At 42.6% G+C, this 25,711-nt stretch overlaps 1 protein-coding gene across 3 annotated transcripts in view; it reads right to left on the bottom strand.

Moving 5' to 3' along the window:
- Positions 1-25,711, bottom strand: part of TTBK1 (tau tubulin kinase 1) — a 97,350-nt gene that overhangs the window by 57,381 nt on the left and 14,258 nt on the right. For all 3 annotated transcript variants that reach the window (XM_058021314.1, XM_058021313.1, XM_058021315.1), the window contains 5 exons: positions 23,490-23,648; positions 16,592-16,739; positions 4,899-4,972; positions 1,995-2,135; positions 637-741 (listed from right to left, as the gene is read on the bottom strand). In XM_058021314.1, coding sequence (XP_057877297.1) covers positions 637-741; positions 1,995-2,135; positions 4,899-4,972; positions 16,592-16,739; positions 23,490-23,597 — 576 coding nt within the window. In that variant the 5' untranslated portion in view covers positions 23,598-23,648. The remainder of the gene's footprint in view (positions 1-636; positions 742-1,994; positions 2,136-4,898; positions 4,973-16,591; positions 16,740-23,489; positions 23,649-25,711) is intronic.

Below are 25,711 nucleotides of genomic sequence, written 5' to 3'. Positions count from 1 at the left end.
GATAACACCATGCTGGTAAAAGAACTGAAGATAAAACCCATATTACACAGCACAAGCCCCCTGCCCTTACCTCCCCTCCAGGCAGGCACACTGAAATATCCCTGCTAGGAAATCTGGATAGGGGCAGTAGACATAAAACCAAAGCCAGGAAGGGTGAGAACAGCATCACAGTAAGCTCAGCCCCAGAGATCAGGTGAGCTTTTAACTTCTAGCATACTTTTTCATCAAAAGCTTTAAGAACACACCAACCTGTTTCACCAGACCACAGAGAACTGAACCAGACCAGTCCCCTGGGGCTACAAAAGTTACATGGCCAGCACTGGGCTTACCCTCTTTGTTAGTCCATATTGTACTCAGCAAGTATTGCAAGCCTGTGGAAAACATGATTATCCTAAAGGAAATAAAACAAAACAGAAAAAAAAAAAAAAAGAAAAAGCCACACAACCTTTAAGACAAGATCTATCACCCTTCTCAGATCCCCAACTCAGCTGAAGTCACTTGCTGCTTCTCACCTTGCAGAAAATGCAGCGCAATATAACGACCACACACAACAGCAACAAAACAAACAGAACCACAAAACCTTTCCATTCCTAATCAGTGGCAGAAATGGAAAAACACTGCCTGAAATGTACTTACTGGTCGAACTTCCCCAGTAGTGTTGGTGTACTGGCGGGCCAGCCCAAAGTCTAACATGTAGCACTTCCTGTACGTCGAAGGTAACCGGCCCATGGCAAAGTTGGACTGGACAAAGAAGGAAAGAAAAGTCAAACTGAAGCCAGCTGCTTGGGTAGGAGTGGCCATTTGTTAGCAAAATTCCATCATGCAGCTCCACATGCCTATGGTGGAAACGAGTCATAGAGATTCATTTTAAGATGCACCTTAAACATCATGATTGGAGAATCACTGCCTTGATAAGAAGTTCGCTTTGCAGATGAGGAGTCTCAAAATTGCTAAAATTCACACTAGGTTAGCTAAATTTCTGCTGCTCTGACAAAGAGCTACATTTAACACCACTAGTTCTGCAGTGAGAACTCCATGATTTGCATAACAGGCTGGAGTTCTTGTAGGCAAATGCTTCTGTTCATAGTTCAGCTGCTAGCATGAATTATTCTGCCCTAAGTCCCAGGATCTCCATTTACTGCACTGCCAAGATCTATCTGAACATTGAGGCATATAGAAAACACCAGGCTTGGTTCTTAGTAAATAAACCAATAACAAGCAAACAGAGCTTTTCCTTTTTTTAACCTCAATCCTAAAGTTCTATCCTTTACCATAATGGGTGGCTGCTAAAGGAATTGTAGCCAACATCAGTGACTGGTTTTCAGCTGAATCCAGTCAGCCAAAAGCAGCTGATTTTAAAAGGAGCAAATGACTTTGCTAGAAAGAAATTGGTCACAGGTATGGCACAGCAACAAGCATTCAGGTCAAGTAGTGAAGAGCTGTAGGAAAAAGACTGGCTTCTACAATGAGACCTGGAATTACTGTGCTTTGCCTAGGCAGATGACCAACAATGTGACTGTGTTTCTGACACTGGAAACTGTGCTCCAATTCTTCTGGCAATCACTCATGTAGGATTAAGAGCATGGTTTAGCTAAGTCAAATACATGAATTAACATTTATTCGAGTGATGCGTCACAGAACAAGACTTCCTTTCTGAACAACTTTTACAGAGATAATTGGCTGGGCTCCAAAGGGCCATTCTCTGTAAAAGTTGTTCATCATGGGATCCTGACTGGTGCAAGTAGGACTGACAGCTACCAACCCACCATGGAGCAGCCTCTGCCAATAAAAGCTGGTTTTCTATGCACCTAAAGGAAGGACAATACAATATTACTATTCTGTACCTATAGAAAATATCAAACATGTCAGACAGTGGAAGTGTGCAAGGAAGCCTAAATGTATCTGTTGAGACCTGCCCATACTCACACTGTCTTTATTGACTCAAGCAGAACAGACAGACATAAAACCAAAGGAAAATTTCCAAAACAACATACAGGCTTGATGTCTCGATGCAGGAACCCCACAGAGTGAATGGCTTCTATTGACTCCAGAATCTGTTTGCCCAGTCGCAGCGTTGTGCTCAGTGTGAAAGTCCCCCGAGGCTGACTCCTTCTGAGATCTGCAAGATTTCTGCCCTGAAATGGTCAATGGAACACTTAAACCACCACAGGAAAGCAGAGCCTTTCACAGCTGTGAGCTCTAACATGCAACACCAAAAAACCAGACATGCTACTCAGAGAGGAGCTCATGCCATGTCTGCTTTATTTCTTGTAAGATCTTCCAGTAGTTCATTTTAGTTTTTAAGTGATGGTCACTATTTGTAAATAGAAACATCATGGACAGCAGTGCCTCAGACTGGAAAGACCAGCATTTCCTCACTGTTAAACCCAGACCATACAGAAGCTGATTTCAGCACAACCTCTAACTGCTCTCTGAGCCTTCTAAAGATTTAAGCAGTACAAATTCCAGCAGGTCGTGGTGCTGCAGTTTCATCAGAAACTTCCTAGCACACATGGTCTGGTTCAAGCTCAAGCCAGCATTGTTGTGGCAACACCACAATGGGGAAAGTTGTCTATCAGTAAAATCATACCCAAAATCAGAAGAGGAGGATTTTCCCACTGACTTAATATCTATCAAAACAAATTGCTAATTTACCTCCAGTTAATTAAATTTCTGAGGAAAAACAAAAGGGCTACCAGCTATGCATGAAAATCAAGACAATATAGGAAAGAAAAGGGAAAAATGACAGAGTAAATGCAATAAAAAATCCCAGTATTATTTGATGTCTGTCATCTCAGTTTTGTCTGTACCTCTTTAGCTTTGTAAAGAGAAGCTACTAAAATGATTGTATTCCATGGCAGAGTGCTCTTGTAACCCACAGAACTAATGCATTTACCAACTCATTAAAAACACTAGGGACAAGAACCTGCTGTTTCAGAGAACATTCACAAGGAATAAAAGCTAAGGGACATGCTGCTCATTGCTATGCTTTAGAATCTCTTGATTCTGCTTCTGTAAAACATATACAGAACACATCTAGCATCTAGAGAAGACATATGCTTGTAATACAAGTCCACATGAATTCAAGCAAAATTCCCAACAGCAAATATATTAAAAAATCCAAACAGCTGAGAAGAAAACAGAGATTGCTCTCCAAATGCCATCTCTTCATCCACTTGTTTCCAGTTCTCAAGTTAGGTACAGACATCAAGGTGCCAGCTGGCTCATGTAGCATATGACAAGTCTCCCAAATTGTTTTGAGCCATGATTCACTTAAGGCTCTGGACCCTTGAAGAATAACACCTGACACAGGCCAGCTCATAGATACAGCCAAGCCACAGCAGTCCACCCAGGTTTGCTCCTTAACATGAACACAATCAAACTAAACCACCTCTCTAGTGCTTATCTTCTTGAATTTCTGTGACACTTTACTAGAGGCAGCACAGCTTTGTTATTGCTGTTCTGAAATATCCAAGTTACTGAACTGACAGCAGATCTTGCTTTCCACTGTAAAGCTGCTCCTTGAACACCAGCTCTCTTATCCAATAATAATATGGTAAGCAAGGCTCATTTTTTAAGGTTGCACGCTGAAATGCGCTACAAGTTTCCTCAGCTGCTATTGCTACCAGGAAAAGACACAAAATGAGCATTATTTTCCAAATAAACACTGTCAGGCTGATTATGGAACAGTGAAGATGCAATGAGTTGCAAAGCTTGAGAGTGGAAGCCTCAGTCCTGGTGACTGAAAAGGAGAATTGCAGTACAAAACATTCAGAGTGACACGTGATAAACACGTGATAAGACATGTCTCAGCATGTCTTGAAGTTGAAGGAGAATTTTAGCCTGAACAGTGATGGTGCAGAACTAGCTAATGCCTCATGCATCAACATCTTCATCTGCAAATAATGAAATTATTTTTAGCTCTGCCTACTCTATGAGCTTGGTTACACAGTCAAGAACAAACTAGAAAGTAAGAGAACCCATGCAGAGAAATTTCTTTCCAAGATAAAGTCTCTTTGATCAGGCTTGGTAAGGACAGGATTGGGAGGGTAGAAGCCTTGTTCTTCCCTGAGCTCCAGACTAGCCCTTTCATGAATCATATTCATGCCCACACTGCAGCAGCAGCAGTAGCCAGGGTTGTTTAGAAAGGAAAGGATTTTTTTTTATCCATAACAGCAGTTGGGATGCCAATGGTGCATAAAAGGCAAAATCAAGCACCAGGAGTTTACTGGTTTTATACAACTGTCTTGCAAAGCAGAACTACAAAAGAATCAGAAGTTTATTTTAAAGAAATACTGGGATTTGCTGGTACCTGTTTTGCTTCACCTACTGCCCAGCAGTGCAGTCACCATGTGGTAGCTACCCAAGTACTTGCCCTTATTGACTTGATATCAGCAGTGTTCATACAGGAGGAAACACTTCCAGAGCAGAATGCTGAGCTTGGGAGAGACAGGGGAGCCAGAGATCACGGCCTTTCACAGAGAAACTGGGCTGCTGCTGTGACACCATGGCTCACTCTGAGCTCTGACACAAGGCATATTTTGAATGCTGCATCACAGATCAGCAGGAGGTGTTCCAAAGAGCTGCCACTGCTGCACAATGCTGTGGGCTGCTCCTGTGAGCATTCTGAATTGAAGTGCTTTCCCCAGAAAATTGACAGAAAGCCATCTTGAACAGAGAAGCAGAGCTATGAAATATTTTAGCACATCTTGACGACTGGAGCCATCCCAAGGGATATCAAGAGCAGCACCAGCCCTTCTCACTCTTTTTCATTCCACCCTCTTTCTGTGTACAACTAAGTCTTTACACCAGTGCTTGGCCTTATTCTCTCAGTGTAAATCCTTCCCAGTGATGCCATCTCTATGGGACAGACAGGAGAGGCAAAGGACAGAACTCACCTGAAGCTGCATGACCACATAATTGAACTTTTCATTTCTTCCACAGCCAATAAATCTGCAAACATGATCCTTCCCTGAAAAGAAACAGAAATGAACACAAGATAACAACCCTGTGATCATCATGTTTAGAGAAATGGTTTCTGATTCAGGGCTGGTACCCATAAAATGGTATCAGGTAAGGAGTTATGCATAAAAAACTGAGCTCAGCTCATTACACTAACTTTACTCAGTTCAAGCTGACTTGTACACACCACCACCACACTTACCTACTAGCACTGCTTACCCTAAAACAGTTAATGTAATGCTACCTCAACATGAGCAAACCCTGATTTTTATAGTCAGAGACAACTGAAAAACAAAGATGTTTATGGAAATACTCCACTGAAACATAAAAGCAATTTCATTTTAAAATGCCCAGAGGGAAGAGCCAAGTGTTCCTACCCAGATATAATCTGGGGATTCTGGAGATTCTGGAACACCAGCACAGCTTCTCCACTGGATTTCCCAGAGGAACAGCAGCTGCCTCTTCTTCCACTGGATCTTCAGAGGAAGAATACACCCTTTTCTACAGGATCACTGCTCCAACAGAACCACATCTGACACTCCACGAGGGCTGCAGGCACAATTCCAATTGGATTGCTCCCAACACCCTGACCCACAGGGTGTCAGGTCATATTCTGACTCTGTCAGTGTTGGTTTACTGCATTGTTTATTTTATCTTTTTATTTTCATCCCTAATAAAGAACAGTTATTCCTGCTCCCATATTTTTGCCCGAGAGCCCCTTAATTTCAAATTTATAGCAATTTGGAGGGAGGGGGTTTACATTCTCCATTTCAGGGGAGGCTCCTGCCTTCCTTAGCAGACACCTGTCTTTCCAAACTAAGACACCATGCTGTGCCTGATGCCCTCAGGACAGGGTTGTCCCTCCTGGCTGCCAGGGCACTGCTGACCCATGTTCAACGTGCCATGGACCAGGATCCCCAGGCCCCTTTCCATGGCACTGCTTTCCAGCTTTCATTCCCCAGTCTGTACATCCAGGGTTGCCCCAGCTGGTTTTCAATGCCTCCTGGAACCATCTGCTCAGCAACTTCACCAGGCACTGAAGTGACACTGACAGACCTGTAGTTTCTGGGGTCCTCCTTCTTTCCCTTCCTGAAAATCAGGACAACACTCACCAGCTTCCAGTCAGCTAGGACCTCTCTGGATTACCAAGACCACTCAAAAATCATGGAGAGAGGCTTTTCAATGACATCAGCCAGCTCTTTGAGGATTCTTGGCTGAATTCCTTTAAGCCTCACAGATTTGTAGGGACCCAGCTGGAGCAGCAGACTCTGCACAATTTCAGGCTCAACGGGGAATTGATCATTCTCACAGCCAAGATCCTCCAGGCTCAGGGCACTGAGACCCCCTTGGTCCATCAGCCGTGTTGAAGACAGAGGCAAAGAATGTGTTAAACACCTCTGCCTTGTCCCTGTCTCTGTGAGGTGACCATCCCCATCCTGCAGGGGACAATGAAAAGGAGTTTTTTCAAATATCTTAATGGAAATAGGCAGTGTAGAAATAACATCAACTGTCTGCTAGTGTGAAGGGACCCTGAGAGCCAGAGTTGTCACTACAAAGTCAACACATCTGGGCAACCTCAGAAAGCATCAGTTCTGTTTCTCTAGGATCTCATGACACTCCTGTGCTTCAGCAAGCTGGCCACCCACACAGGGGGCAGAGAGGATGGACAGGAGCAAGCCCACACTCATCCCAGCCATGATTCACAGATTTACAGAGTCCCACTTTCCTTTGTTCGCCTTTCAGAGCACCAGGGGATGGATATTGAGGCAAAAGCCAAAACACAGTGACTGTTTCTAGTGACAATGAGAGCTATTGTGTGGTGAAAAGGGTAAATTACTCATTTTTTTTTTTAACTTGCTTTTATTTTTTTAAATAATTGCAAAGCACGGACACCACATGCTTTTTGTTGCTGCAAAACTACAGATAAGCATTAAAAAGCAAGGGAGAACCTGCCCATCTAAATCACTAATTTCAGTGAAACCAGAGGGGTAGTGTCCAGTGGTATGATTTAAGACACATCCTTGCTAATTTCTAAAAATTCTTTTAAATCTGTTTCCTCCATAACACCACTATTTTCTGGATCACAACATTTTACAGAAAGAAAAAGCATTTTAGTTTTTATTCTTTTTGAGAATCTTGTGCTTGTTTAGGATGACAACGTGTTTCTGCTTACTACAACTTTTGAAAACAATGGACTGACAGTTCTTGATTACCTGCATCCCCAAACTGACATGATTTTATACTGAATCCTCCTTTCCAATCTAAAACAGGCTTTAAAACCCGGCCAGTTGGTCTTGGGAATTTAGGCTCTGCCTGGAACAGCTCTGCCATGCACTGCCTTGCAACACAAGCAACACCAGGAAAACAGAAGAAAGGAGGTGAAGGAAAACTGTGCCCATTTCTGCATGAAACAAAAAGAATATAACAGAGTGTAGGAAAGGCAGGCCACATTTAGAAGCGCTGCATGTACGGCCAGCCAGTCCTACAGGTGGGATGAATGCCTGCAGCACCAAACCCTCTGGGTTCCAGAGCCTTTCACTCATTTTTCATCTAAAGGAGGCACCAGATTACAACTGTTTGCTCTCCTGGAGCAGCTCATGCCATGCTGAAGCAGCAGATGGAGGCTGACAGTCAGGTGTGATTTTGGGATTCCTGCTGCTCAGTCCTGAGGCTGAGCAGAATTGTGAAGCACACAAGAACAATCATGTGTAATTGCCTCCTGTGCAGACAGGATGCTGGAATTGTCATTCCATCCATAAATTCCCTTTAAGGCAGCAGGAAATAGCCTCTCTTCTCACACATGCCCTCCTCGAGCATGGAGATCATAGAAGAGAGCAGCAAAGCATATTTGAACCCGGAAAAGAAAGAAGCGAGGGGAGCAATGTATTTTTTTTTCCCAAGGTATACTTGGTATGGGAAGCATCACAACCATTTTACTGCTAGACTGCTCTGCTCAACAATCACCCAGATATTCCAGAGGGTCACAAGTTATACCATAGAAAATATGCTCTGTATCTGCTTTTGTTTGTTACTAAAACAAAGCAAAAAACAGGGCAATAGATTATGAAGAGTTTTGGCCAGTTAATTACTAACATCAGCCCAATGTTCATAAGCACTGACTTGAGAAAAGTTTCAGAGTGTTTTATTTTGTTCACAAGCATTTAGTTAAGGCAAAATTTTAATGTTCAGCCACACAAAAATATACTTTCTACTGCAGTCTTTTAACTACAATGAACATAATAATGTCCCATATAATATGGGGTAAGAAAGATTTCAGTCACTGAAATGGTCTTCACCATCCTTTTTCTGAAGAAACTTAAAAATGACAGTCAATAATTATGTTCTCATGTATAACCCTTGGAGAGATATTCATCACCTTGTAGAGATATGATTAAAGTCCCCATTTGAATACTTTAAAATTTTCATTACATGAAAAGCTTTCATTACACAGCCCCTAAAAGAACCTAAATTATGATCCTTTTTTGAGTCTATTTTTTCACAAGGATCAATTTCAAACTGGAGGGCACCAATATTCATTCCAATCTTCTACTCATTTAAGTTCTTAAATATCCCTAATGTATTTTCAATGCAGCAATGAAACGAATCAAATAAATACTAAGAAAGAAATATATGACATTATTGTTGCAACTTGAAGTTGGTTTTTTTATAAGAGACTCCATATTTCCTGTGTTTTCACCAGAAAACCAGTAACCAGTCTTCTCCACAAAGAAGTTAAAAAATGTAATCTTTTAATTTTATGCTAAAATTCTGTGATTCACCTCCATGGAGTAGCTGTCTCATTCCTATCAGTTCACCCAAAACATTGAAGTAACTTCTGCTGCATGAATTATCATAAATCTCATAGCAATTGTTACTCTTATTACTGTTACCTCACCAATTCTTGCATTTTCTCCTGCACAATGCCAACATCACGAGTTCAGCAGGGCCACCAGGATGGTGGCAAGGAAAGGAAAATGTAACAGATTAAATTAACAGAAAGTGCCAGAGAACTGGGTTTGTTCAGCCTTTAGGAAGGCACTAGAAGGGAAACTCTGCTGGTCCAACACAAGAGTGCCAAGAAGATGGAGCCTGACTTTCCTCAGAGCTTGTCCTGGTTTTGTGTGGGCTGGAGTTCATTTTACTCCTGGTAGCTGTTACAGTGCTGTGTGTTGTATTTAGGATGAGAACAGTGTTGGTAACACATGAGTGTTTAATTTAGGCTGTTGCTTAGCTCCTACCCTAAGTCAAGGACTTTTCATTGTTCCCCTGCTCTGCCAGTCAGGAGGTGCACAAGAAGCCAGGAGGGAGCTGTGAGACACTGCAAAGGTTGATGTCTCAAGATATTTTAGGGTGCACGTGTGTGAGGCAGGGCAGGTTGGGCCCTGGCTTGGCAGTGCACCCCTAGAGCCAGCACCCCAGCCTGACAGAGCTGCCAATTGTCACACTGGAGAAAATGCCCCACATCCCACCCCTGGAGCCCCTGACCCAGCTCCTGAGTGGCCAAGTGACCAGAAGTCACACCTGGGAGAAGGGCCCAGGAAGGCCAAGAGCTATTTAAGGCCAAATATGTGGCAAGAACATGTCCTGACCTCCTCTTGGTGTTTCTATCAGCTGAATATTGGTGGAACCCAGGAGTTGGCAGCTGTATGTGTCCTTCTCTGTACCATTTCTGTCCTTCTCCTTCTTCTAATTCCTTCCTTTTCAGTAACTTAAAATCAAATGGGCTTCAAGTTTGTGAAGCTGAGTGGGCTAAGTCAATGCTTTGAGAAGTGTTTTGTGTTGATTGAATGCTGCTCCCAGCCTTTTGCCAAAGTTCTCTGATTTTCTAAAGCTACCAGAGAAGCTATTTTGTTGTTTGGACCTCTTGAGAAGATCTTGTTGGTGTTTCTCCTGTGTGTCTAAATGAACAACCATAAGCCCTGTTAAAAGCTTCATTGAGAGAGTTTTTTGGGGCCTTGCACGAGCACAGCTGGAGCAGCTGACCTGAATGGGCCAAAGGGATCCTGCTTACTATGGGATGTCATCCTGGGTATAAAAACTGGGGCTGATTCACCAGGAGCCACTGCTTGGGAATGTGCTGGGCATTGCTCAGAGGGTGGTGCATCACTTGTACTTCTTGGGTTTTATTCCTCCCTTTCATTTTCTTATCTCCCTTTTCATCGCTACTGTTATTGTTCTCATTTCAATTAATAAACTGTTCTTATCTCAGCCCATGGGTTTGATATTTTTGCCCTCTTCCCCATCCCATGGGGGCACTGAGTCAGCAGCTGGGTGGCACTTAGTGCCAGCCAGAGTTAATCCATGAGAGAGACACACAGAGAGGCACTACTGGGCATGAGCTGCAATATGGGAAGTTACTATTAAATGCTATTTCTTTATTCCTCCATGAGGATGGTGAAACCCTGGAACAAGGGCCCAGAGAGGCTGTGGGATTCAAAACTTCAGTGACAAAAGGCCAGAGCAACCAGATAAATTTCTTTTCTGCCTGAGAGCCTAAATTTTCTTCTGGATCTGTGTCACATACTGGGAAAAGCCCAAGTGCTTAGGTCACTAACCAGGACATAACTTGTTTGAGCACTTGGCCCTGCTGGGGTCTCTGTGATATGCACAGCAATGGATATGCAGTTGTACAACTGCTCTCACTGGTATTTGGAAAGCTGCAGTTGTTTCTCAATTCTCTATATTATAGTGTACATTTTACAACCATCCTCTTCTTCATTTGCCTGTCACTGTCTGGTTTATCAGCTTATCACAGGTTTTGTATTGTGGGGATATTGAATTCACTTCTGTGCAAATATTGTAAAGAAATGAAGGATTCATCAGGACTAGAAAATGAAATGAGAGCTATTTTCATCATCTAATTTTACTTGGAAATGCTGCCTTAAGCTTGGCAGAGCTGGCTCACATTGACTTCTTTCCTCTGCAGTTACCAATTTCATCTCTGGCCAGACAAACCAGCCAGACTTCAGGGACTTGTCAGCTCAGCTGGACAAAGGAGTTTTGAACATGAAAGGAGACAAATTCTCTGCTGGAAGTAAGGCTTAAATAACTACATTACTCAACAGTAATCAGCTAGGATTTAACCAACTGGATTAAGCTTGCTAGTGCTTCTGCAAGAAGTCAATGAACTAATGGGCACAAACCCAAAAGGTTGGTCGTTGTCCCCTAATCAATTAAAGGTAAAACTACCTGACCTTGCAAAATTACCAACTAGAGGAATTAAAGGTAAAACTACCTGACCTTGCACATTTACCAACTAGAGGAAACTAATTTCCTCCAGTTGTTTCCCTAAACCAAATTATCAGTACTTGAAGAGGAGTACTGATAATAGATCCCACACAGATCAGGGCACAATACTACTGGAGCAAAAATTCAACAACATCTCAAAAAAATGTGGTTTAAATCCTTTTTCAGCCATGCCATGACCTTCCCCCACCCAATGGCACCATAGCATAAAAATCATGTGCAACAAATGCCAGTTCATTAAAACATTTCCACGTGGAAAAATGCAGTGATGGGAAAAAAGGCTGAAGTTACAGCAAGTCTGACAAGGGCAATTCACTCTGCTTTCTAGTTTTTGCAGAGAGCTTGCTTAAATCCACCTAGAAAAATATTGTAGAAACATATAAACTGTGTCTGCAAAAGTAAAAGAAACTGAATCACAGAGCATTAAGGCAGCACTTTAACACAAAAAACTCACATGTAATAAGAACAAAACCCCCTAGGAACAGCAAGTAAGAAAAGCAAGGTTCCTCTTCTTCCATTATTGTGCTAGGAAACCCTTATCTGTCCAACCCCAGCAATAAAGAAGGAACAAGCAGTACAGGATCTGCTGTAACAAATTCAGGTATTCAAAAACTACACTGCCTGTGACCAGGCTGCATCTTGCACAACTACTCAATATGCAGAAGATCTCTGCACTGCAGAATAATATTAATCAGAGTCCTACACAATGGAACTGGTTTCACTGAAAAGAAGGCATTTACAAAGAAAACAACACACTGAAGGGAGCTTAGCAATATCTGGCAGCCAAGAGAGATCAAAAGCAAATACTCAGGGCCTTGTAACCTCACACCAGGGCAACATTGCCACTGCAGATGAACAGAAAACATTGCTCAGCACAAAAATAATCTGGCCATTTTAAATTACAGCCTGCTAGGCTGCTCCAAAGAGAATCTCAGCATAGGGAACTGAATGTTGTGGCCATATTTAGAGAGCCTGTGGACCAGATGATATACAAACTGCACTCCTTGAGACAGATCCTTGTGCAGCAGGAAACTGAGTCTGGGTAGTACTGATGCTCCTTTGCCACCTGAATATTGCTCCACAGCAAATACAGCACTGGGAAAAAATCACAGAGAGAGCAGGCAGATCACTGTCCATTTGTATTTTAAAGGATTAGAAAATCATTGAGGAGATGGAAAAACATCTGCTCATCCAGATGTGATAGTACTCTCCCTTCCATATGTTCAATGATAGGAAACCATCACTTTTTTCACTTTTTTTTTTTTCTCCTCATGATTCAAAAAACCAGGAGCCTCAGTGTCCTGGTTTACAGAAGCAATGAGGTTTTAAAGAAAGCCCCCATACTACCTTAAATCATCCCAGCCACCACGTGTCAGTGCTCCCAGAGTGGCTTTGGGTCATATAAGGTTTTCTCTGAGCAAACAGACCATGAATTTCTATTTCAGGAGCATACCAAGTAGTCCCCAAATCCTACATGAGAGGCCAAACCAACAAATGCACCCTCAGACAGGAGGGCAGATCAGAACTAACCCAAAGCACAACCCCAATAAATCCATGAAGTTTATAGTGTAAACCCCAAGCCATATCTGCTGGAGATGTAGAGGCATGAGCAACTGCTGCTCCCCACTGCTCACTAATGGAGACATTGCTTCAGAGGCTGAAACACAGAAAATCCAGCCAAAGCTGTCCTTGCTCTCTGGATATGCAAGTTACTCCTTCACTTAGCCATACAGATCTTATTTCCATTTACTTTTAAATTAAAGTGATCCAAAGGCTTCTCTACAGAGCAAAACACTGGCAGTCCAACTGCACCAGCAAGTTCCTCTGCTGGAGACAATCTGCAGGAGGAGTTTTGTCACTGCAGCTTAGGCTTGGTTTCAAAGTGCTTGACTGCAAAGTAGAAAATCCCATTATGTAAAAATTGTGTGCAAATGGTACAATCACACACACACCTCACTTAAAGATAGATTTACAGTAGTGGTTAAGGGAATAAAATGAGGGCTTGGCACACAAATGGTATTCTGACAGAGAAGCTGTATCCATGCCCAAATTCACTGTGCAGATGTGCCTTAACTGTCCCTGAAACAGTTTCAGAATTTGTTATTGGTAAGATTTTCAACCCTAGCAGTGTAATTCTCTACTAGCTTCTCTAGGAGCAACAAGACAATGTAAGGCAAATACTGCTCCACAAGGATTAAAATAAAAAGCTATCTTGTGGTGCTCTGATTAAAATTGGCTCTGAATTGATTAGAAATTGGAATTGATTAGAAATGAGATAGAGTAGCACCAGACAGAATGTCGTGAGCGCTGCAAGTCCAGCCTGGACAAGGAAATATTCTACAGCAACTCTGCGGGACCAGGTTTTGATTTTGACTACTAAAGTCTATGGAAGGCAAGAAAAAAACACAAATGCTGCTAAAAACTTCTTGGGTAAAGGTGCAACAGCAGGAAACTGAGAGCTTCAGCTTATCACCTGCTGGAACAAGAAACTCCATAAGCTCACTTCTCAATTGTGTTTCACCCAAAGCACAAAAGGGCACCATTGATGGTGTCTCACAGACCCAAGACAGTGAACAGATTTGGAAGTTTGGTCAGAAGACAACTTATGATCCTTGCAAGTAACAATGCAAGTTAGAAAGAATTTTGCCTTTGGGAAACATATTAATATATCTAAACAGATGCAGAAAACTCACTGTACATCCAGAAAATTCAAATCAAGTATGAGCAGAACAAAATGAATCCACAGAGCAGGTGAGAGATGCTGACATGGCAGTGATTGGCAGTGATCTCACACAGCCAAGCTTGAGTATCTCAGAGCCACTTGTGGTGGAAGGGACCTGTTGAGATCATCCAGTCCATGCCCCTGCTCAAGCAGAGACAGCTAGAGCAGGTTGTCCATGCTCACATCCAGCTGGGTTTTCAGTATCTCCAACCATCTCTCTGGGTAACCTGCTCCAGCACATGGCCACCCTCAGAGCAGAAAACTACACATGGTGTTTATCAGAAGGTTCAGGGACTCTTCTAGAAGATTCATTACCTGACTGGTGCAGGAAGGACATTGTGAGGGACATACCTGGAGCTGAGCTCCCTGATTAAATCTGGGTATTTGGTATAAATGTGGCTATTCCACAAACTGTCCCAGAAATCCTCACTGTTGGCAGCAGCCTGCAGTCCACACCAATCAGGAGCTGCTGCTCTCAGGGGTCAGGCTGTGCCCAAACCAGGTCTGCAGTATGGCCCAATGGCCAACCTTCTCTATCCCAAACTCTGCTGAACTCCAGCAACGTGTAAGATTCTGATCACAAGTTCTGGAAAGAGCAGCAGCTCATTCATTAGTCCCTTAAGGTTGGTGTGACACCTAAATAGGAAACAATAAAGTTGCACTGTTTAAGAGGGACTGTAATTTTCAATTCTACCAGAAAAGTACAGAGGAATTTTAGACAATATTGTTCCCTTGCTTTTCATCTGGAAATCCATGAACTGACTGTATCACCTATGGCAATACCAAAAACTTACTCTACCCACCAACTGTTGGGAAAAGGCAGTATCTCCCTTCCTGAAATGTTTCTCACCTCATTGCAACACTCACAGTGAAAACATACACAATACGTGATTCCCCATGCTCTCAACCCAATTTCTTATTTTAACTTTATCATTTATTTCAGTAAAGCATTTGGGGATTAACCTTCAACCAAAAAAAGCTAAATTCCTCACAGAACAGCTTGATTTGTAAAGAACATGGCTGCAGTAATGTGTCATTCTTACACAGGATAGCTGATGCACAGCCAATTCTGCTTCTTCTGTCTTTTCTGTCCTTTTCTTGAATATTTACTAACTGCTTTGCCAAGGGGCTTTTTCTAGTTCCATACACCACCACTCCCTCTCCCCAGTTACCAGCATCATCCTGTACACAAATGTGGGTGTTTATTCAAGCATTTGGTATTCTCAACAATCTTCCAGAAATAAACACAAGTATATTAGTCAACACCTCGCACATCTTCTGATCTGCTTTAGTGATTTCAGCTCATGCTTTTCAAGCATTCCCTGCCCTGGATGCAGCACCTATTGGCAGTGGCCAGCATGACAGCACTGTTTGTGGTACTCTAAAATCCATCATTCCACACAGTCCTACCCTCACTCAATTCAGAGCAGTTTCAAGTATACAACCAAACAAAAAAAAATCTCAATCACAGCCTTACTTGCCCTCGTGGCAGTGTGTCCAGACCTCAGACACCCACTCTGCTCCTCTCTGGGAGCTTGTGCATCCAGGCCTTTCACAGATCAACAAGTCCTCGAAATGACCTGGGCTGATTTCTCCTTTACACAGCTCAGCTTCATTTTTTACAATCCAGAGTATTCAAAAGAGGCCTTATCAGTCCTCCTCTTGGGAGAGCTGAAATGTGGAAAACTATGTGACCTTCAAAAATAATTCACTGGCTTTTACCTAGAGGCAATCTGTCACAAACATTGAGTAACTCATTTCACAAGGCCTGCAACAGCCTCGCCCTCGAATTCAATTAAATCTCTGGAGATTTTGTACAAAGGTAAAGGTACAGACTCATAGGGCCACAACATTATCTCTGAAGCATGAGCCCTGGTGATAAGGATCCTACTCACTGCTTCAGCAGGTGTTTCTTCAGCCCAAGTGGGAATCCTGCAGAAAGGAACATCCCTAAAAATTTATTTTATAGTAAAACACATAAACTGTACCTGGCAATAGCTGGCTTTGCCTTAAAAAGGAAATCCATGCACAATGCCCTTCAGCCAACAGCAGTTCTCAGTTCCTCAAAGGCAGATTTAGAAATTCCTTGTTTACATCCCTCCATAGCAATCTTTTTAGTAGAAGCCCCCCTCCTTCAGCCAGGAGCAACTGCATCAAGACAGCTCCTTTCCACCCTCATTCAGAACAGGCACATCACTCTTTGCCTTCAGGACAGTGAGGTACATAAAAAATTAGTTAATAGTCAGTTTCCCCATACCTCCTGTTGTCCACTTTTTGTATTTCTCTACTAGTCAATCATTTTATTTGGAGACTCTGTCATGCTTCAGGGCTCCATGTCCTTTGGGAGGCAACCTCATTTTCTAGTCAGGTGCTGCTCCCTCTATTCCTTATTTTCTAATCAGCATCACTAGATTGCACAGACCACTGGACCAATAGTTCAGTCCAAGTCTCCCCATTGTCCTTATATCCTGGCAGAAAAAATAGTCCCTGTTGTTGGATCTCACTTGAGTTGCAGAATGTAACAACTTTCTGAGCTGGATGACTTAACATGACATCAGATATAGATGGAAACTGAGGAGAAAACTATAAAAACCATTTGCAACTTTTGATTCTAATAGTTAACATGCACTTTTAGTACTTCCAAATGGCTTTTTGCCTTACCTTGCAGCTTTTTCAGGACAGCCACTTCCATCTTGAGGACTTGCTTGGGCTGCTGAGCTGATTCCACCTTCAAGGCCACATTCTCACGGGTCAGCAAATCCATTGCCTCGTAGATCTCCCCAAAGCCACCTCCACCAATCTTCTTCAGCTGCAAAAGTACAAAGGGGTTTGCTACAATCTGTACACGAGAGGGATCAGCAAGCTGCCTCTCACAGAGCCTGCTCCTCTGCTGTGCAGGGAGAGCAAGCTCAGCTCCCAGTCTGTGCTGTGCCTGAATCCCTGCACAGCTTGGCAAAAGTCCAGCTACCCACTTGACAGTGCTATGTATAAATTCTTTGCTCTAACAGCAGAGAACAAGCCTAGCAAGCAATGACAGGTGATATTTTTTTAAAAGCAAATGATGATGCCTATTGCCTCCATGATGTTCTTGCCAAAATTCAAGGAAAGACCCTTCAAGGAGACAGCAGAACCACTGTCATTCCCCATCAACAAAAACATCTCTGTGGTAAAACATAACCATGGTAGTTGGAACAAATCTTTCAAGAAATAAGTTAAATGAAGTTTGCATCTCATTCAAAGACTTTAAAAACAGAACAAAACATCCACTGGAATCTTTTACAAGATTCTTTATCTGTTTTGGTAGTGAAATTATCTCAGTGTCACATTTCAAAGAACTGCTAACAGCATGACCTCAAAACAGTTGTGTACAAGCCACCAGTACAACTCCATTCTTTCTCAGCCTCTTTTTCTCTTCAGTTCGAAACCCAACCAAATTATGCTTTTTGTGTCTCTGGGCAAAATTAAAGACTGCTCCACAATAGGAATCCATTACTTCAGTTGACATGAACTCAAAGCTAAAGATATCATAAGATTCAGCATATTTGATATGCACCTTCTAGAGACAGATTGTCTGCTTGTTGTAGAGTAGCCTCCCATTCAGAGAGCAAGTCAGGATCCTCTGCCTTTCCTGGAAGGTGATTCCTTGATCCTCCTTCTGCTGAGACTTGACAGCATATGTGCACATAGTTATATATAATCATGTACAATAAAGACTCCTCTTGTGCTGCAAGAGTCAATGTCTATGCCAGGAAAATAATTTTATATTTGTTTCTCTTAGATATATTTAAAGCCTACTGTGCTGCCCAGGAGGAAATTCAGGTTTACACTGAATAACACTTAACACTTAAGAGAGGAAAAGAAGTTTCAGTCAGATAGATAGTCAAACATGGATCTTACACAATGTTTAGATGATATTTTAGTGTCTTCTGTACCACCAAAGACCTGTCCTGTGCATCTGTCCAGTTTGTTGAACAAAGGGCCCAGCCTACCAAGAGCAGGGTTCTTTCCTCTCCAAGGTGACCAAAATAATTTGCTTTTCTGGCTCCCACATCAAGAAAAACAGTTCCATTTGAAGAAATAAGTGTTTTCCACTAGAAACTAGTGTTTCTAGCTTGACAGCCAGCCTTGTTTCTGAACTATAACTTGATAACCCTTTGAAAGCTGCTGTCCAGAGCAACTTCTTGTCATTTTTCCTCATGACCTTCCACGGGGCTAAACAGGCACATTTATGCAGTAAACAGCCAATAACTAGGTCACCACAGATTATTCATAAATTATTACAATGCAGCCCTACTTCCACTTGGAAATTCACACTAAGTGAGCTGGCTATTAAAAATCTTTCTTGCAAAACAGTGCTAGATTCAGCACAGCAACAACACGTCAGCTAATACCTCAGGATTCAGTACACAAGATCTTCTGTTGTCTGATATATAAATGAGAAAGGGAAAGAAGCTAAAGAAGGCAAAAAGGTAAACTGAGAACTGGAGGGACAATATTGAGTCTGCACACCTGGAAAACAGCCAAACTGGAGGATACATAAAGGTCTACAGAGAAACAAAGGGGAGATCACACGAGATCTAGATCAAAGCTTCTGCTGAATGAGAAAACTGATTTTATACACACATTCCAGCCAATAAAAGGCTGTCAAAGCTGCCTTTGTTTCCTTGCATCCTTGCTCACACTCTTATGGAAATTATTCTCTGGCATACTTTTCCCAGCACACCAGATGGTACCACCCATTCAACATCACCACTAGCACTGCCACACTTCTTGATTTTTCAGCAACAATGAGGCTGTCAGCAGCCATTTCCTTTGCTTTGGTCCAGAGCAAGCTGCTGTAAGTCAAGGTCTTGGCTGAGGTCAGGGCCTTATGTCACATCCATTGCCTCATTGTCTGGGTGCTCCATGGGAGTTCACTTTCTTAGGTAAACTTGGGATAGCCTTCTGTTGGACACAAAGGAGAGATGGGCACATGCCACCCAAAAAACCCCAAACCAGGAATGAAACTGCAAACACAAAGTCAAGGAAGAGAATGAAGCATCTAACTAGAATCACCTAAGCAGTAATCAAATCAAGAGTCATTACCCATGTTAAGCCTCACTGCCTTGGGGATATTCTCATCTACTCACTCACTGTTCTGACTGGGATACAGGCTGCCAACACCAGCAGGATTCATCCCACCTAATGCACGAGCCCCTGTGTGAGCTGGGTGTTTATTCCAGGCTGTGGAATCAAGTGAATAGCTCATCTGATCAAACAGGTAGGTATTTGGACTTGGACACAGACAATCAGGAGTTACACAGCACACAAATGGCTCCCTTTGAAGTCTCCTTTAAATATTCTGAAATATTTTTGATTCATCCTGAAAAAGGCTCTTGTAGCACAGTCTTCCAGAGATTACTAAAAAAAACCCCAAAACAACAACAGCAACACGCAGCCTTCTCACTAAGCAAAAATCAGTATTTTCAGACACAGTTCAAAAAACCAAGGCAACACACAACCCCAGCCAAAAATAAGCTTGAATACAAATTTCATCTTTTATTCCAGAAGCATATACAACACCACTGCTCTGAACAAAGTCTGCCTTCCAAGGATATCATATAAAGACCAGACCTTCCCAGGGTAACATTCCAGGACCAGTGCAGGAATGGTTTGGTGTCAGGATTGGTGGCAATGTAAAGAAATGTGCAGCGCTCTAAATCCAGAGCAAAGGACCAAATGGAAAGCCAGCAACCTTCAGTGAACTCAGCCAGGGTCTAGGCTGTCATCCACAGCCTTCAAAGACTCGACAATGTCAAACAATGACCACTGTGGCTGTCTCCTGGGAACACTGGTACAGCCAAGCCTGCAAATCCTGCAGCCCAGCCAAATGGGCTACCTGATCCAGAAAAGGCCAGAAGGTCTCATCTGACTTAAGAGCTGAGGAAAAGCTGACCTTTATTCATCAAACTCTCCAGAGCCCACTCTACTTGCTTAAGAGGACTGGATCTGATCTCAAGGGAAGTGAACTCATGTGCAGCAGGTATGAACTGAGAAGCCAATCAAGAACTCAGCCAGCCACATTCTAAATCATCTGAAGACCTGTCAAAGCCCACTTAAAGCAATTCAGAGTCAGACCAAAGCAGGCCCTAAGTCTCACAAAGAACCTTCCTTGTCCCAAGTTCCCTCTTGGAACAATAAATTGCCTTTCTAAACAAGGCAAGGTAAAGAATCCACTAAAGTTTTGTGAGGTTTCTGGCAAGGTTTCCAAAATAAACTGGAGAGCTTCAGATCAAGAAGCTCAGAAACCTGAAGGCAAACAAAACATGGATTGCACCTAAGAAAAGAACATACACATGTACAGGAGTCATCACTTGTGTTCAAAGCTCAGTGCAGGAGCTGCCAACTCTCTCTTGCTAATAAGTGTCAGTTGTGAATCCCCAGTAAAAGGCATTTATGTGAAATAAAGAGATACATCAAAATTCAGCTTTAACATCCATACCTAGTTCAAAGCAAGTACAAGTTACATTTCACTTTGTTCCCTCCCCTGAACAAAACTGTTCACATCATTCAGAGCACACGTGGATCAAGACCCTCTGGGGACTCAGCAAAACGTGGTTCCAGTACTGCCTAAACTTCATCAAAAGTATCTGCAAGTAAAGAATGATGACTATAAAGAATACTTCTAAACCTACAAGTTTTGATAAAAACCATAAGCACATCCTGTCCATGTCTTTTTTTCATAAATGAGAACAAAAATGTTACTGCTGTCAGACAGCCAAACTTTACTGACTTCAAGTGACAGGAAAATGAACGACCAACAGGCTCACTGCAGAGAACCAGCATCTCCATTTGTCAAAGCTTTGTCAGCCAGCAGAAAGGAGGAAAGAAGGAAAGGAATTCAAGGAATACATTACACCAATCTAAAATTAGAAATCGGCTCAATAATGGAAGTATGCCAGCACTAAGAGCTACAAGGTTCAAGCAGATGCCCAGCCAGAGACACTGGGAGGACAAATTACACAAAAGACCTTCTGGCAGTTGCACCCCAGCATCACATAAATATGCCACACACCTGCTCGAGCAGGATCCATCACCCACAGCAAAGACTGGACCATACAGCTGGCACATTCTGGGCTAGATTCAGGAAGATCTGTGACAAAAGGGAAAAATGCTACTCCTGATACTACAGCTGTATGCTCACTTTAAGGTACAGTCCTTTTTTTCCTTGGTCACTTGATCCTATGCTGTCCATTTCCTTGGGCCACCAGAAGTATTTTCAGAGTTTTTCCAGATTATTCCAAGCCCTCCATAGCTTGTGGTTCCGACTGGTCCCACATCAGCTTAAAGAAAGGGAAAGGCACAGAAGGGCTGCCTAAAAGGAAAGGGTCTGCACTTCACGCTTGTTTTTGGGGTGGGAGGAATGACTGCTCAATCAAGGCTCACAATGCATAAGTCAGCTAGCACATGGTCAAATTCCCAGCTCTACTCAGAGCTGGGAAAAAAGGATTTCTCATTGCTATTTACAGCCTTTAGCAAGTCATGTCATTTCTCAGAGCCTTCAAGTGGGACAATGACCTCACTGCAGTATTTAAGGCTACTCTGAGACATTATAAAACATAAAAGGTTATTCCTCTAATTAGAGGTTGTTGTTGTTGACAATACAGCTGCACATTTCTATCTTTTCTAAGGCAGAGTTAGTGGGCAGAGCTTCTAGTGGGCCCCAGTCACAGATTCATGGAACAATGAAGCACCAAATCCCACACTTAGCGCCTCTACCAACTTAAAAATTGGTTTGAAATGTTCCCTGTAAGCATCACAGAGCTTATTTTAGACTTTATTTGGAGGTTTTGGTGCTTGTAAGAGTTCTGCTGTTGCCAAGAACGAAGTTACTTTGTTTAGACTCTGTTACAAAAATACTCCCATCATTTACAGAAGTTTTTAGCACTCCTCTCTAGGAAGGAGCAACTCCAGGGTTGATAAATAGGGAATGGTACAAGCTAAAGATTGCCAAGGTACAGGAGAACAGAGAATCCCAGGATCACAGAACTGTTCAGGCTGGAAGAGACCTCTGCAGATCAGCCAGCCCAAGCCCTCTGCCTCGACAGGGTCACCTGGAGCTGGTGACACAAGAACCCATCCAGGTGGGTTTGGAATGTCTCCAGAGATGGAGACTCCACAGTCTCCCTGGGCAGCTGTTCCAACCCTCTGCCACCCGCATTGTGAACAAGTTCTTCCTCATGTTAAGGAGGAATGAGTTTTAGCAATCGTGCACCTGAAGCAAAGGCATCAGGAGAGCGCTGGAATTCAGCTTGGCAAAGAACATGCACCAATCTGACCAAATTCAGGCTCTGGGGAAATTTCTGTTTGTGCAGGGAGAGACAGATAAAAGCTGCAATCATTATTTTCTGAGACACTGGTAAGCACAGGGCATGATTCAAGTCCCCTATGTCAGTTAACCATGGATAGTCCCTCCAAAACAAGTACAGCTCCAGTCCAGAGCTGCAGGAGCTCAGCAAAGCTTTCCTTCAGCTGTGACAGAAAGCTTTGGGAGGGGCAAAGGGGTTGTCTCCATTTTGGTGTCTAATCACAGCTCAAAAAACTGAGCTCCTCCATCTGCTCTCAAGAAGCCAGGAGAATGAAGAACAGTTTGAATTGCTTAAATAGAAATAGGCTGCTCAGCAATTGGCCAGACAGAAAAGTGAAGGCTGAGGAGAATGCTGGAACAAAGTGAAGGGAGGCAACGGGGAGCAATAAGAGCAGGGCTGGGTCTAATTAAAGGATAATATTTTGTCTGAAGTGGGCTATTGAAAAATAACCTATCCACAGCCTGGAACTGAAGTGAATTCAGAGTCCCAAGCTTCTTTAGTCCTCTGCTCTCCACACTCCACTGCAAAACTCCCAGGACCACTGTACCACAGCCAGTCAGCATAAAGAACAACTCAGTGCTATTACTGCAAATTACTTGTAGTTCAAACTATTGAGGCTTCTGCTGGGAGTTCAACAATTCAGAATGCTGGTAATCCCAGTTAAAAATTTAGATAATGCTATACATGGGATTCAAATGTTTTTTCAGCATTTTAAAAGCAAAACCTGTCCAGCTTGCACAACAGGTGAGATAAGAACTAAAACTCTTAATATATGATGATATAATTTTAAGAAATATCTCAATAAATTTACACAGAAGTTGAACCAGCTAGTTAATCACGGACTTTCTGACTCTTGAAGTAGCTGACATTCCAACCCAAAACATTTGGTTTTACATCACTTTATTGCAATACAATTTATTTATAGTCATGTCTGTAGTATTCTTTGCCACAGTAATTTGAAATCTAATTTTCTACTAGAACACTATTCAGCCTGCTGCAACAGTTCAATCCTACATAAAAATCCTTGGCAGATTTAGCCTTCTGAAAATACCACTCCAAAACCCTTCTCCCTGCAGCATCTTGCTGACATGTCAAACCCCACCACTCGAGTGTTGCTTGCCAGAGGCCAGGATTAAGCAGGGAATTTGCTGTGCCACTGCAGGAGGAGGAGGAGGAGGTTTGTTTGGGCCATTAAATCCAGAGGTACTCACCACTTTCCAGCGATCTTTGACCACGTAGTTGGTCGGGAGAATGTCGACCTGCTCCCCTCCACCACTCATGTTTGGTTCGTCCTTGATGACTGCTGCTAGGCACTGCATTTGCCAGCCAGAGAGTATTTCAGTAGCTCCCAGTTTAAATGAGCCATTTATCTGGGGGGAACAAAAAAGGAGCAGGGGGAATGAATGACAGAATTTTTACAGGTCACAGTACAAGTACATGCTGCATTCTCACAGGTTTTGCTTGCGACTAAATCAGAGCCAGACTTTTGGGAAAGAAGGCAAACTCACCCTGCAAACACCTGAGCTCACTCCATGCATGACCTGACAGACACAACCCTGCTCCCAGTCAGCAGCACAAACTAAAGGGTGACAACAACCAGCAGCTACACCATGCAGGAGTCCAGAGCTCTTGGGCTTGACAATGCAAGGAGAATCCAACACCAAAACGTTGCAAGGGCTCTCATTGTTACCAGGTGAAGAAGTCTTGCCTTAGCAGAGCAGCTGCTACCTCAGCAGCTTTCATGGCTTGCGCTGGATGGCATCCAACACAAACCAGAAAGGTTTGCCAGGTATTGCATTCAATAAGCCTGAAAAGTGTGAGTAGGGTACAGAAGGACTGTACAGGGCCAGGGTTACAGACACATCACTGTAATGAACAGCCAAGCAGAGCAGATGGGGAATGTCAGAAAAGGCTCCAGCCAGGTGCAAGTTAGCCCTCCTCGGACCCTACACACAGTGTAAAGCTGATCAAATTAAAACACACAGTGATAACTTGTGCCTGTGATGTTCATCTTGCCTCTTTTTCCTGCTTTTATATGGAGCTCAAGATAGCCTATGTTGATATTAATTTTAAGGGGTTTTTGTTATAAATCTTCAGCAAAAATGACTTTCAGAAACACATTAACTTGGCTTTCCTAGAAGAAAATGAATGAAACAGGCCTAATAAAAGATCTTCCTCAGATAGTGGCTTTAGAATTAGGCTGTATCTTTTACTAAGCATGGATCTTGGCAATTCTATTGTCATTCCCCCAAAATATGAATATCTTCCTTTCTAAAAATGAGTGTTACTGTAGCACTCTGGTTGCAAACTTAAATTAACAACATAAATACCAAATTTAAAAAAAAAATACTAGAGCTGGTCACTCAATGGTCACATTTCTTCAGGTTCAAAAAAAAGGCAAAAAAAGTTACCAGTTAATTATGAGCTCAAGTAGAGAAAATAACTCATTCCCTAGCAATAAAAGGACTGAGAGGGAAGGCTGTGAAGGGGCCAGTATGTAATGTGCACAAGGAAGAAGCAGACAGAAGTGTGTCAAAAGTGCAAGACAAAGGATGATCAAATAAAACATGAACAAAAGATCTCAGAGATCTTATAAAAATCTTCACAAAAGAAGATTTCATTCCAGATATAGAAGATAACTACATGAAAAAAAAGAGCAGCAGACCAACTCAGCAAGAGGGCTGCTGAGAAATGTTCAATTCAACATCTGCTAAAGGATAATCAAAATAATAGAAGAGAAATAAGAAAAAAAAAACTGGGTATTAAAGAGATTCAGAAGAAAGGTGCTGCAAAATGTTCCAAATTCTCACTGAAAGAGTCCTGCATCTGTATGGGGTAGCTGTGCTTTCAATCACTGGGTACAGAAGTAAGAAACTGGAAAGAAAAAGTACCTGCTGTGTTTGGCAGCACAACATTTGTGCTTCTTCTTCTTCTTCTAATGAGCAAGTGGAATGCCATTCCCAAGCTCCTTTATGCTCACCAGAACACCTGAACCAGCCATCCCCAAGCTACCAGTGAGCACTGAGCACGCACACAACCTCCCTGCACATCACCTCAGGAGGCACAGGACACAGAAACCCTGCAAAAACCTCCCTTAATGGTGGCTTTTCTTCTGGTATTTAGAGAAAATTTAGTTAAATATAGACTGCCTCAAACTTTTAACATTACAAACAATAACAAGACACAGAAATAGGTATCCTCTCCCTACTCTTGAAGGTCTCCTCACATCACTTTAGTGAAGATTTCAGTCTGGTCACTATGGTGGAAAGTCATCCCAAGGAATAATTTTGGAGGAGAGACTGAACATGGAAGTCCACGAGCACTCAAAGCCAGGCAAGGTACAATCGCCTTCCCTGGTGCACTATTCCACTTTCCTTTATCAAAATTTTAATACATGTGTACAAAGATATCATGTCTGTTATTTAAAGGAATC

Source organism: Melospiza georgiana, chromosome 3 (assembly GCF_028018845.1).
Source record: "Melospiza georgiana isolate bMelGeo1 chromosome 3, bMelGeo1.pri, whole genome shotgun sequence".
Lineage (NCBI taxonomy): Eukaryota > Metazoa > Chordata > Aves > Passeriformes > Passerellidae > Melospiza > Melospiza georgiana.
This window is presented reverse-complemented; position numbering and strand designations above follow the sequence as displayed.